The sequence below is a fragment of the Pelodiscus sinensis genome, chromosome 1 (assembly GCF_049634645.1).
Source record: "Pelodiscus sinensis isolate JC-2024 chromosome 1, ASM4963464v1, whole genome shotgun sequence".
Lineage (NCBI taxonomy): Eukaryota > Metazoa > Chordata > Testudines > Trionychidae > Pelodiscus > Pelodiscus sinensis.
In genome coordinates this window covers 312,142,312-312,157,324 of record NC_134711.1, presented here as the reverse complement: position 1 = coordinate 312,157,324, position 15,013 = coordinate 312,142,312, and the positions used below count along the sequence as shown (strand labels likewise).

The 15,013-nt window shown below is 40.7% G+C and overlaps 1 protein-coding gene across 25 annotated transcripts in view; it reads right to left on the bottom strand.

The window, feature by feature from the left end:
* DLG2 (discs large MAGUK scaffold protein 2) overlaps window positions 1-15,013 on the bottom strand; it is a 1,555,116-nt gene that overhangs the window by 473,981 nt on the left and 1,066,122 nt on the right. For all 25 annotated transcript variants that reach the window (XM_075919432.1, XM_075919430.1, XM_075919421.1 and 22 more), the window contains one exon: window positions 6,409-6,533. In XM_075919432.1, the coding sequence (XP_075775547.1) occupies window positions 6,409-6,533 (125 nt within the window). The remainder of the gene's footprint in view (window positions 1-6,408; window positions 6,534-15,013) is intronic.

Genomic DNA, 15,013 nt, shown 5'->3' with positions numbered 1-15,013 from the left:
GGGACTGATTTGCTCTGTGACTTTGGTAATTCATTTCAGCTTTTGTTTCCTGTCTTCCCCATCTCTATAATGATGCTTTGATGCTTTCCCACACCACAGTGCTTTAAGAGCCAAGGAAGAAAACCAGTCCAGCTACATTTTATTATGATTCCACAGCAATTAATCATATACAGAAGCATTTGATAATCCCCAACCTACGTCCTGTGCCAAGGCAGTAGTTATAATACATGTGTCAGAGCTCCATGGACACAAGAGACTATAAATAGCCCTCAACAGCATTTTGGCAAGAACGCGGGTGGAGGAGGTAAGAAAATGTGGCTATGGCACCTGGCAGTACACCCTAAGAGCCTAATGTAGGAAGTATATGCTACATCTTTTCAAAAGATCTCAGTGTCCATTGGACCTCACTTGGAATGTGCCTCTCGGTGTCACCACTAACCATCACTCCAACTCTGCCTCGTCACCAACCTAGTACAGCTCTGGCTCTAATTACAACCCAAACCATTTACATTATCCAACCCATATTCCTTCAATTAAACTCAGGTGGAGTTGTGTAGTGTTGCCAATAGTCAGCACTCAGAAATTATGATTGAGGCCCCCAAAATCATCAAACTAGCTTAACAAACCTTAAAATAATACTTTATATATGGAGCTCTCTAGTTTGCCTCTAGGTTTTGACCCTTTTTTTCTGGTTCATATTTTCAAGTTTTTCTCAGCAAACCTAAGAGCTGGAATAGTCTCTTCTCCCTTAAATGATAACTGAGATTTTCATGTAGCCAAATCACCCCTGCAGCTGGGGTTTTAAGAAAAACATCAAATAGAACAAGACTGGTAATAAAACTGTGTGAGTTGGCAGCGATATGCAGAAGGGTGTTTTTATTTTAGATCAGTTTTGGTCCATCACTACAGAAAACAAATTTATGCTTAACCTTTAGCTCATATGTATTTTTATTCCTGTCAGAAGAGTTCTCAATGCCTATTCTGTACAGCTCAGCCATAACATAGGGAGCTTAGCTCAGTTTATGGTTTACCCTAATTAACTGCTTTTCAGTATTCCTTTGCTAATTAAATCATGTCAATGCACTGGGTACCTGGGTCTGTAAATTGGTGAACCACAGTTTTCACATACATTAGAATAATGAGCTTGTTAAACGCAGGGGTTGTGTCTAGATTGGCATGATTTTCCGGAAATGCTTTTAACAGAAAAGTTTTCCGTTAAAAGCATTTTCGGAACAGAGCGTCTAGATTGGCACGGATGCTTTTCCGCAAAAGCACTTTTTGTGGAAAAGCGTCCGTGCCAATCTAGATGCGCTTTTCCGCAAAAAAAGCACCGATCGCCATTTTTGCGATCGGGGCTTTTTTGCGGAAAACACATCTGAACTGTCTACACTGGCCCTTTTGCGCAAAAGCTTTGCGCAAAAGGGACTTTTGCCTGAATGGGAGCAGAATAGTATTTCCACAAGAAGCACTGATTTCTTATAGTAGGAAGTCAGTGCTTTTGTGGAAATTCAAGCGGCCAGTGTAGACAGCCGGCAAGTTTTTCCGGAAAAGCGGCTGATTTTCTGAAAAAACTGGCCAGTCTAGACACAGCCAGGTTGTTTGTGTAAACCAGGAACCTCAATTCCCACAGACTGAGTCATTAAAAATCCATTGTAATGTTTTTTTCTGACAAAAAGAACATCAGGATAAAAGTAAGGTAACTAAACCATAAGTTATTGAAAATTCTATTGTACGTACAGAGTCTTAACTCAGGATTTCTTTGTTGCCTTGTATGTGTGCCACTGATATCTACAGGATGGAAGAACTACTTCACAGCGTGCACAAATGACTGATAAGAATTTCTTCCACAGATTCAAGGGTCAAGACCTCTACTTCTCAAGCAGAATATTTTGTTCCTGCATGAAGTTCTGAGAGGCCACAATGCACAGCCCAGTGGCAATTAAGTGTTAGGTGGATCTGGTTTTGTTTTTTGTTTTTTACAATATTTATAAAGGCATAATAAAAGTCATAAGAATAAAAATCAACCTGAAATTAACAAGTTAATATCTCAAATTCCCCAGTTATCAGAGAAAATACAATGAACAGAGGTCTTTTCTCTCTGGACATTGTTAAAAATTCCATGGCTTTCCATGGATTTTGTAAGATGAGGTGTTCATCCCAATGCCTTTAGAGAAACGATCCTCTGCACCAGTGTGTTTTGCACTATTTGACTGTTATCTTCAACTCCAGAGATGGTTACATTTCAGAGATAGTGTATGCAAAAATATTAGCTGTAAAATATTTGGGATTTTCCCAGAGAAAAACACTATATTAATAGATTACTCTTTTAAAACAAATATAATAAGAAATGGCAATTTATATTTAAAAGACATGTTGCTCTAGGTTAAGTAGTACAAAGATAAACTGAGCAACGTACACTATCGTTAAATTTATTTCATCCCTGTATAAAAAAAAATCAGTCATCTTGGACCCAATCCTGCAGACAGTTACATTTGTACTTAATTTCACATACATAGGTAGTCCCACTAAAGTTCATTGGACTAATCACACACAGAAAGGTACACAAGATTCAGAGAAGTCTGCAAGAACAGTTGCTGTAAATTGGAGGTCACTTCAAATCCTGCCATCAGTAGTCTGTATTCAAGTCAATCATACCAAAATTGCTTCCACTTAAAAAAAAGAAAAAAAGTAGTACTACAGACTTTGGGGGGTTAAGAGCTGGTAGCAAACAGAGCTCCCTATTCACATGATGAACTTTGCTATATAATCTGAAATACCTGCATGCAGAATCTGGAATAGATATGGACACAGACAAATATTTCATTCCCTATAAAAAAAATCACATACTTCTACATAAGAGAGTTCTAAATTGTTTTAGCATTGGGAACTTGGCACGGGGCAATTATTATTGACTGTTGCTGCATGTTGATTTTGTTTTGTTCCTGCAAAGAGGGTACATTATGCCTCAAAATGGCAGGAGTCTGAGGATGGGACAAAAAAAAGCTGCTCAGGAAATCTTTAATAAAGTAATACTTAGATCTTCGAACAAGATAGACATCATTCACTAGCACTAAAATTCTGAGTATAGTAGAAGAATATGAAGAGCAGGTGATCCATCAGAGATCCACTTGTACAAATATAATACAGCAATAGTTTAACTTCTATGGTGGTAGTATGGAAATTAGAGCTGTGGAATAAAATAAATGTTCCAAACCCCAAAAATATGGAGAACATGGAGTTTATGTGAAAACAAATATCTGGAACTCCAGATTTTTGCACTTGCAGACTGGCTTCTAAATGTGAAGTTTCTAAAAATCACTGAACAAATTATATTAAAAACAAAGCAAGATAATGGTGCAGTATGTGTTTGACAGCCAGGAAGGTGAATAAAAATCATTACAGATTATGAAATTATAAAATGGTTTGTTGGGAACTGACATTGCAAACAATTGGGCAGCTAGCTGGGAGGGAGAAAAGTCTAACTGGGGAGTTATGGAGGAGCCTTCAAAACTCTAAGACTGCATCTACACTGGCATGATTTTGCGCAAATACTTTTAATGGAAGAGTTTTTCCGTTAAAAGTATTTGCGCACTAGAGTGTCTATACTGGCATGTGCCTTTGTGCGAAAGATTTGTTTTTGCGCAAAAGCATCCATGCCAGTGTAGAGGCTCTCTTGCACAAGAAATTGATGTTACCTGTCTACACTGTCCTCTTGCGCAAGAACACTTATTTTAACAAGAGGACTTATCCCTGAGCGGGAGCGTCAGAGTATTTGCGCAAGAAGCACTGATTTTGTACATTACAACGTCAGTGTTCTTGCGCAAATACTCGCGGCCAGTGTAGACAGGCGGCAAGATTTTGTGCAAAATCTTGCCAATGTAGACACAGCCTAACAGTTTCCTAGTAGAGTACTTTATTTTCTTTAAAATTCATTGTGTTTTCACAGATTTTACTTAGTCTAGTTCAATATAAATTCTTTCCCCTTCCGTCCAAACCACAGAAGCCCAGATAAATATGTGCAAACCTCAAAAATCATTTCCATTGAAAGCAGTTTTATTGAAAGCAGCACACTTGCCTGCCCTTCAGATTAAATTGCAACAGCAGTTGAATCTACGTAATTTGCACTAATGACTGACAGACACATTACGAATGAATGAAGCTTACAAATTAATGAGAAACAGAACGCCAGTTGCACCTTTATCATTTCTTTTTAAAACTACAGTTCAAATTGAACTATTTATGATAATGCATTTCACAATGTGCTACTTATGTAATATATTTTGTAAAAAAAAAATTAAATCTTAGTAATAGGAAAACTTATGCTTTCTCTAATATTTAACCTTTTCTGAGCTGAAGATAAATACTGTCATTATGTTTTTAATACAGTTTTAAGAATTGCCTTAGTATACTACCTTCTGTGCATTTAAAACAGGGGTCAGCTACCTACAGCACGCATGCCACAAGTGGCAAGGATTTCTTACAGCAAGGATTTCTTACAACTCATATCCCACCACTGAGAACACTATTCACACAGACTAACAAGTTTATCCTGTGCCTACCAACTATCTATTTTATCTGGTGCCCCAGAAGTCTTAAGGAAGTGGTTCTCCACCTTTCCAGATTACAGTACCCTTTTCAAGAGTCTGATTTGACTTACATGCCCCCAAAGCAGCATGCTTACACAAACATAAAAATGCCAAGGCGCCCCAGCACATTATTACTTTCTCATTTTTACCATATAATTAGAGCCCTACTAAATTCACAGCCATGAACAATGCATCATGGATCATGAAGAGTCTCCCCCCAGGAAATCTGGCCATTTTTGTCCTTTTACCCCGTATAGTACAGATTTCATAGGGCAGAACGGTTTTATCCAACTGGGAGTTCTGGCCCAAAAGGAGGTTGCAAGGAAGTTTGCGGTATTGCCACCTTTACTTCTGTGCTGCTTTCAGAGCTGAACAGCCAGAGAGTGGCTCAGTTCAGTAGGCAGCAGCTCTGCCTACAAAGCTAGGCTCCCAACCAGCAGCATCTGCTCTCCAGCTGTCCAGCTCTGAAGCCAGCGCCACTATCAACTGCAGTGCAGAAGTAAGAATAGCAGTAGCGCGTCCCCCTTACAATAACCTTACAACTCCCCATGCTATTACCTTTTGGGTCAGTACCCTTACAATTACAAAACTGTGAAATTTCAGATTGATATAGCTGCAATCAAGACATTTATAATTTTTTAAATCCTATGTTTGTGAAATTAACCAAAATGGACCTTGAATTTGCTACAGCCCTACATACAGTTACAAAATAAACAAATTGGAATATAAATATTGTGCTTACATGTCAGAGTGCAGAATATAGAACAGCATAAAATAAGTCACCGCCTGTGAGAAATTGTAGTTTATACTGACTTTGCTAGGGACTGTGGCCAGAGGCCTGTTTAATTCCAGCACAGACTTGTGCACTCAGTTTGCAGCTCGGATTCTAGGACCATGCAAAGGTCCCGGAGCTTGGGCTGCAGCCCAAATTAAAAAATCTATACTGCAATTAAACAGCCTTGCAGCCTGAGCCCCGCAAGCCCATGCCAGCAAGGCTGGACCAGACACAGGCTTTTAATTGCAGTGTAGCTGTACACTTAGTGGCTAGCAGATGGAGAGGCAATTGTGGTGATAACTGAACACCTTTTATGCTTAGGACCTTGCAGATTAGGACTAGGACTTTGAATTCAGTCCATAAATAAATGGGAAGCACAAGCACTGGTATGAAGTGTTCATTTGGGCTGTTGTTGCTTAAAAGGTACACTGTCCCATGTTGTGAGAGTTGCTGCTTAATGGCTTCAGTGTTTACCCCAAGAGCAACAGCAATAACCTAGGCGGAGGTGGCAGAAGGATAGAACACTGTGATTAGGTTCTCATCTGAAGAAAAAGGCCATCTGAAGATGGAAGAAAGAATAAACCTCCCCTCTACAGCCCAAGAATGGCCAGGAGTCTCCAAAGCGGAGTGCAAAGGGAAGCTGCGGGCACCTTATTAGTTAAGGGCTGGGCAGGGGAATCCTTAACCTATGTCACTGGAATAATGTTCCTCTAGTGTGTATGTGTAGAGATTAGGCATGATGGAGCTCCTCATTGGTATGCCTCTGTCCCTGATCTGCCCAGACTGTGCCCTCTGAAGGCAGCTGGGATGGCTGAGACAGAGAAAGAGGTGGAGCCTCTGGCAGCTTTAAGCCAGCAGGGAATTCACCAGTACAGAGGAAATTCTTCAGTAGCCTTCTCTTGCTACTTCATAATGCTTGTGCAGGCACAGCAAAGAGAATTTAGCCCCATGTCTCTGTGTCCTCTGTCAACACCTAGCACCCATTTGAGCATTAAAAATAATTAACAACAGCAGTACATTTAGTTCCTAAATGCATGAGATGCTTACCTGAGTCTTCCATCCTCTGCTGCAGCTCCTCCTGGTATAATCTTAGTAATAAATATCCCAGGATCGTCCCCAATATGAGGGTTGTCTGTTCCTCCAGCAATACTGAACCCCAGGCCAGAATTACCCTGGGAAAAGAAAAAAAGAAAGACTTACATGTTGCTAGAATTCTAAAGAACTTAGTAGCTCTGTGTTGCTTCTCAAAGGTGTTTTGTTTGTTTGTTTCTTTAACTTAGCAGTGCCTCTCTTCCAGGTATATGTGACTGCCAAAAAAAATTCCCTGTCAGCTAAAACAAGGCAGGCTAGAAAAGTACACAAAGAGTTCCCAAATTCACTGAAAAAAACTCAAGTAGACTTCTGCAGAAGATCAAGCTTAAATGTAATTGTCTAAAGAAACATTTTTAAAGGTGCCCAAGAGACTTCAGAGACCAAGACCCAATGATTTCCAGTGAGACTTACGCTCTTACACTAGTTAGGAAAATGTTTAAAAATGTATCCTTAATGTTTTAATTTCTAGTAAGGAAGGTTAATAAACAACCTCATTGCTATATAAACTAAAATTCTGAAAAAAATGATAGAAAACCTATGTACATCAGGGTGCAGGAGAAGAAAAAAAAAGTTAAAACTTATTATTACTAGCACATTTACCCAATGTTCTCAGGTCTATAATTCAATTACATTTTTTTAAATGAAAGGAGAGTATACGTGCTTTATTTAAATGATTATATTTTTCAAAAATAATGTTATTTTACTTAAGTTAATTTTTATTTGGGATTTCTTTTAAAAGAGGGATTGTTAACATTTGTCTATTTAGGTTTTTCATTCATTTTTTTTAAAAATGGGAATTCTATCAAGTGTATTTTTTTCTTCATCCCTATACACTCTTATCATTTGCTATGTTTTAACAAAAAAAGAGTTGTAGTCAATTTGGTTTCCAATAACATTTTCTTCTATAGTTTTCAAATCTTAAGCACTGATTTAGCTGTGCCAAAACAGAGCACAACTCCAAATTTCTCAATTTTATCTCTTTTTTCTGTAAGGCTTATTGAGAAGCAATCCTATTCCAGGCTGATCCTATTTTTCTGGCTTATCTTGGTTCAGTCTCTTTCAACATGTCTTCAGTTATGCTAGTTTTGAGGACTGTACGTGATTTTGTGATTGGCTTTATGAGAAGCAATCCCATTCCAGGTGCATCCCATTTTCCTGGTACAACCAAACCTTGATTTTGCTTTAAATTATGATCAGAGGAAGCTATATGTCGAATTTGGTGGTCCAAGCTCTTACTGTTCAGGAGACGTTCTTAATTAAACAGACAGTCTCTAATATAGTAGATTTTCTGCTGAAAAGCAACTACTACTCCTATCCAATTTTTTTTTGGATGAGCAATTTTTGGCTTGCACATTTTCTGCATATCTGAAAGAGCAAATAAGTACTTGGAGTAGCCTTTAGACTCTATCAGTTAAACGATCCTTTATTATTACATGTATCTATACTTGCACATACCCACCATCAAGTGTGCCAATCCCGTCACACTACATACATGACAACATTTATAGAATTATGTACCAATTGTTATTGTTGTCAAGTTTAAAATAATTGTGGTCACAGACAATCTGAAGCGCAATAATATCTGAAACTGTGCCCTTTTAGTCTCCCCTCATCTGAGGAGTCTAAGGCTACATCTAGACTGCATCCCTCTGTTGACAGAGAGATGCAAATCAAGCACATCAAAATTGCTAATGAAGCAGGGATTTAAATATCCCACACCTCATTAGCATAAACATGTCTGCCGCTTTTTTTCTAAATGGCGTTTTTTCGAAAAAACGGCAGTCTAGATGCGGATCTATCGAAATTAAAGCCTTTTTCGACAGATCCTGTATTCCTCAAAAAATGAGGTTTACAGGATCTGTCAAAAAAGGCTTTATTTCAGATCCTTGTCTAGACTGCCTTTTTTTTAAAAAAAACCTCAGTTTCGACAAAAGCGGTGGCCATGTTTATGCTAATGAGGCATGGTATATTTAAATCACTGCTTCATTAGCAATTTCAATGTGCCTAATCTACATCTCTCTGTCGACAGAGAGGTGTAGTCTAGAAACTTTAACAACATGAATTCAGGCTTCCAATAGCCCTACGAGCTACTAGAGACAAATGTAAAATTTCTTATGAAGTATATGGGGTAAAGTATGTTCAGTGTGCTTATCATAAACACTTTTCTGATTTTATTCTGCCTAGCAGACTTCTGGAGTTTATCATCTCCAGTGCTGCTTTAGACTCAGATAACTGGCTGCTTCAATCTGAATGAGGAAAGAGGGCCATGAATCAAACATGCCCACAACTATTTCTGTTATCACATCTCAATTCCTTCTCCTTAAAATGCATTTCTGCTAGGAGGTCAGGAATAAGGTGCATGGGCAGAGCTTTGTGGGAAAGATTACACATCATGTGTACAACATGCCAAGCTCTAGCCAGTGCAATCAGTGTTTCTCAGTTATGAACAGGACCATTATCAATTATTATTTCTGAAGAGGTTCTAATGCAATCTGTAGGTCCAATACAAATATATGCTCTTGAATAATTTTTCAGTACTGCACTAAATAAATAGACAAAAAGGGCTATGGATATAGTTATTTTCATTCTATTCAGCTAGCTGTCATATTGGAAATGTCACAGCACTGAAACATTTTATGGATATTCTACAAGGGGTTACTAAGCCTTTTTAAGATGGCACAACAAACCTATGATTTAGCTTTTTATCCATTAGGATTGGGTCCAGCTCATTTTATTTTCCATATATTTTATAATATGCCTTATCACACAATGCAGTCAACACAGGTTCCGCCTTTGATAATACTTTATAAATACTTTCCCTGAGAGCATTTCTAATGACATACTGTCAGTGAATGGTCTGATGAAAACTAAAAAATGTATTGGAGATCACAGAAGGCTGTTAGATCACTCACTTCTGAAATATGGCCACTCCAGTTGGGATGCAGTAGGTGCTTTAAAGTGCTTCTTAAAAAAAAAAAAAAAAAAAAGAAAGATTTGCTTTTCCATTAAGTGTCAGATACAATTTTAAAGATGAACACTGCATTTGCAGCAGCCTGTGCTTCTCAACAGATTTAATCTGAGTCTCCAAAACCTTCTCTTAAAGACAAAAGAAATGGGTCTTTCAGGAAAGAATCAGAAAGGAATTTTGAGCTGGAATGTGCAGCTCAAGTGGATACAGTATAAAGTCACACCATGCTTGAAGAGCTTTTATAAAATAATAAAGCTGGCTTGTTTTGTGGAGCGTGCCCAGCTGCCACTGCTCACACCACAAGTTCATACAAATTCTCAGCAGGAAATTAGTAGGAAAAGGTTTCAGACTTTCAGTGCACTCTCCCATCCGCCCCTCCCTTTCACATCTCAGCCACATTAATTCCTCAGCATTAAATAACTCTAGCCATGCTCACTGTAAGTAATGACATGGTAAACTGCTGCAGGCTTTCCAAGTGAATCACTTCCAGCCCCTGACATCTATCCACAGATGTATGCAACTGTATTGCAAGACAATTCAGATTCTGCCCCTTGAGTAACCTTTCAAAAGAATAGGGTAGCACCCCTGGCTGGCACTTTTAGATCCAGAAAATTGCTAGTAATTTTGCAATCCTTGACCTGAGCAACAGGATCTGAGAGCTGTCACAGACTAATTTGCTCAGTCTGGATATACACTCTTATGCAGGAAAGTAAGCTGGGAAAGGCAAGTTGCCTAGCACAGTAATTCCTTCTTTGTCGTTCTCAAGTTAATATTGCAGTCGGTGTTGCCAACATAGATATACACTCTCTGGGTATGTCTAGACTACATTGCTCCGTCGACGGAACCATGTAAACTAGTTTACCCGGCATAGGCAAGGAAGCTGATCAACTGATCCGGCACAGTGTGGCAGTCTAGACGTGGATCTGTCGGCTGGGGAAGCCTTTGCCAACCCACCCTGTAAACCACGTTTCACGAGGCACAGCATGGTGGCCATGTTTATTTTAAAGAAGTGGGGAGTATTTAAATCCCCGCTTCTTTGCCTATGCCGGGTAAACTAGTTTACATGGCTCTGTCGACGGAGCCATGTAGTCTAGACATACCCTCTCTCTGCACAGGATCTTGCCATTTTTACCAAGAGAAATCTGACAAAATATGATGTGACCTTCTTTCTCCCTAGCTTCACTTCCCTCCCTCAGTTACCCTCCTGTGACTCTCTACTGCTTTTGCCTAGTCAGCAAAGGTGGAAGTAAGCAGGGGTACTCTAGTGCAGCGCACCAATAAGAGCCTGGGCAACTGAGCAGCCTGGCACCCAGACTGCAGCCCCAGTGCTCAAGCAGCCAGGCATTGCCATCCCCACCACCCTTGTCCACCCTGGTGCTCAGGCGGTGGGAAAGTGCAGTCCCCACCGCCCCTATGCTCAGGCAGCCAGGCAAGCGCAGTTCTCACCACCCCAGTGCTTGGGTAGCTGGGCAAACACAGTGGTCACACTCTCAGACCGAAGTTTCCCACAGCCCCCCCAAACCATTGCCCTGCGTCCCCTCACCCCATTCTCCTTCCGAGCCCCCCCTCTACACCCATGCCTTGATTCTAGCACCTGTCTATCCTGAGCCCCCCCCCAACACACTGCCCAACCCCTTGCCCTGACTCCTGCATGCCCTACTCCCGGGGTGGGCAATAATTTTTGCCCGAGGGACACTTCAAAGTGACCCCGGGACACCCCGGAAGGGACGAGCCTAAACAGGAAGGGGTGGGACCTAATTGGAAACGGATGGGCCTACCCCACCCCCATACCGTGATTGGTCTGGAGGTGGGGAAACCCCTTTATTGCCCCTTCCCACTAGGAACCCATGCCCTGGAAGAGACTTGGCATGCTCCTCCACCCCCAGGCCAATCAGGGCCTGGGGGCGGGGGAGCACGGGAAGCCTCCACCAGCCCTGGAGGACCATGTGGCACTTTGAAGTGCTGCAGGCTCCTCACAGAGCCAGGGAAGAACAAAGGAAGCTTCAAAGCACCACGTGCTCCTGGCAAGGCGGGAGGAGCTTTGTGCACTTCCCTGCCCCCTGGCCAATTAAGGCCTGGGGTGGGGGAGCACAGGAAGCCTTCTCCGCTCTGCTCCCACCCTGCAAGCAGCGCTTTGAAGCACTGTGCACTGCTTGCAGGGTGAGGGCAGAGTGGAGAAGGCTTCGGATGCTCCCCCACCCCCAAGCCCTAATTGGCCTGGGGGCGGGGGAGCAGCAGGGCCTCCACAGGCCATATCCACCCGCTTGGCAGGCTGGATCCGGCCCACAGAGGCTCTTTTGACTACCCCTGCCCTACACTCACACCTCTGACCCCTGCTCTGAAGCCTCCCCACTCCATCCCACACTTAAATTTATTACATGTACTATCCTATCGTAACCCCTCTGACCTCCCGCCCTGACCCTTCTCAAGTGGAGTTGTGATACAACAGAACCTGTAAGAAACTTAGGTTATTTTCACCCATGCTAGTCAGATGGAAAAGTTTCTCATCTGGTCTCCTCTCCTAGCTCCTCCACTTCTCCCAATTATTCCATCCCATCTCCTGATCTCTGCCCTTCCCCACTTACATCTTACTCTCCCCTGTCTTTCCTTTCATGATCTAAGCATGCTTTAGTCTCTCCCATCTTAAAAATAAACAACTCACTTTCCTCTCCAGCTACTGTACCATCTCCTTTTCATCTCTAAACTCATTGGACAAGTGCTTTACAATCACTGTCCATAGCCCCTCTCCTCCAGTTCCATCCCGGACACTCTCTGGTATATCTTCCACCCTGACATTTCTTGCTGCGGTCTCTAATGGTCTCTTTCTGGCCAAAGTTCAGAACCAATTCTTCATCCTCCTTGCCCTATCACCTGTCAGCCATGCACCTCTTTCTGAAACCTTGCCCGCCACTGGATTCTGGGACTATGTCTTCTCCTCGTTTCCTCCTACTGCTATGTAGCCACACATCCCTGACATGCCACTGCCAATAGTGTGCGCTTAGCCTAAAACAGAAGATAAAATATGTGCATCCCTACTCCCTGAGAGAAATACGTATATATTGCATGAAGGATCTTTAAACAAATCAGGCACTAGCTAAAATCATAGACTTCCCATTAAGATTAATTTTAACCTTTTATTTTCTAGATCTGGCTAGAACAGACTAGAACTCTTACCCTCCCAGATCCTCTACACTTTTATTCTAATTATATTCATCACATATTCCACCTTTCATTTATAGCAGCCTTACAAACTTCTAAATCCGCTGTTACACTAATTAAAAGCCCTCCTTTTGTTATTTTTACCACATATACTGCTTTAGGACCCAATTCTATAAATGCGTTGAATAAGTGAGTAGCTTTACTCTCATGTATGGAGTAGAGTTTGTTGAAAAAATGCCATCAAAACTGCTTTTTGAGGAAAAAATGGGATTTTGACAAAATGTTTTTTCATAATATAACTATTTTTCTTCAAATTTGAACTTTTTTGTTGAGTAACTGAACACCTAAAGTTATTTTAATTCATGCTTCATGGGAACTGTTCCAGGCCCACATCCTTCTCTATGTGCCAAGATCGTTACTAAACTAAGTTTCTCTTGGTAGATGCAGTGGCTCATAAAGAAGGGAAATTAAGGTGCCTCGTAGGAGATGCAGTTCAGCAAGGGAACTGAGCCCTCACAGAAGAATGGAGGCACAAGGCGCCTGAAGTATAACTCCCAAGAGACACCACAGCATTTCCAAATTGAGATCTTTGATGTTAAACCTGAAATATTCAACAGAAACAATCCAGTTTCCATTTTTTTTTACCCAACAATTTTCTGCATGATCAACAAAAATTCTGATCAGTTTCAGGCCCGGCCTAATGGGACAATTTTGGTAAATGAATGTATCTTTTAGACTTTAAAGACTCCTTTTATGACCCATCTGTCCTAAAATATTGCTATCCACGTTAACCCTTTCCATCTGTCCAAATGCTCAGTTATTGGTACCTGATTTCTGACTCTCGCGATAAAACGGCTTCGGATGGAATTTGCACCTGTGATACTTTTCTAGGTATTTGCTAATTTTCCCTCTTATTTATCTTAAGAATCTGAAACCTTTCTTTAAATTACACATGTCATTTCAACACTCACATTAGGACCTTCTCCTAACAAACACTAGTAGTCAATATGCAGGATGGGTATAAGATGGTGGAAGATTCAGAAGCCAAGGGAAGGAGAAAAAAACCTTCAAACATAAGTCATTTTAAGGCTCTTTCCTCAGGGATTGTTTTATTATCCACATAACAAAAGCAAATCAATCAAAAACACCCAGCAATAATTCCCAAACACTTTCCCTTCTTTAGGCAGGTGAGAGGGGAGAAACCACATCCTTCCTTTTGATTTAGTTGGGATTGGTCCTACTTTGGGCAGGGGGCTGGACTCGATGACCTCCTGAGGTCTCTTCCAGCCCTAGGATTCTATGATTCCTCTTAGTTATCCTTTTAACCCAATTTTTATTTTTTTATATTAATCTCTGAACATCCATGTACAGGTGGCAATACTATACCATGCATTCAAGCATCTATAGCCATACCACAACCCACCTACAATAATCTTGTGACCCCCCCCCCCCCATGGCTGTTTTTTGTGTCATTGTCTCTACAGTGACAACACCATGACAGTCATGATTTCGGATATTTAAATCTGAAAATTCACTATTCTTAAATTCCCATAACTGGGAAATTGACCAAAATGGACTATGAATTTGGTAGGGCTCTAACCATGAGGTTCTGAATAAGGCATCCAAATCAGTTACCAAGACTACAGGGCTGAGAATCAGCAGTCTAGTCACTGGCTCCCTTTTGACTTTAAATTGGTTACTTCATCTCTCTCTACTTTGGTTTCTCTATTTGTTAATAACACACACATATAAAATGTTTCTGGAACTTCACAGTAAAGTCCCTAACATTTAAATAAACACAGGAATATTAATTATTCTAAAATGGGTTTCATGGTGTCCTGATATTTTTCTCTCTTTCAAAAGTATCGTATGGCTTCCTAAACATTTTCTTCACCTAACATATACTCTGAAAAGTCACATGGATTCTTTGCTTCACTATCCATTTCCCTTTTCTGTGGTATTGTCTGTTTGCTTTATTTTTAACTTCTACCATATATCTTAAAGCTTTCATCTTAACTTCTTGCTTGTTTGCCTCATATCATATTCTGTTCTCCACACACTTACTCCTATTCCTTACTCTTCTCTTTCATTTCCTCACAAATTGCTTTAAAGTATGAACTACAGAAGAGAGTTTCTATTTCTATCAGAACCAGTTTAGTCATGAGAAAGCTTGCAGAATGATAGACAGGTCACAGCATAACACATGCCAGGGTTTCCTTGACTTTTACCTCCCTGTGAAATAGCAAAAGAAGACCTTATCAGTCGTACAAATTCTAGACACCTAGAGACAAGTGAGGTGATGAAATCAAGGCAGGAGTCAAGGGGTTAGAGGAGAAGTTAATATGAGGACTGAAGTTATCAAGGAGAGAGAGAGAGACAATGAGGAAAAAGGAGAGAGAGAGCACCAAATATCAAGGTCAGAGAAGAGCAGGA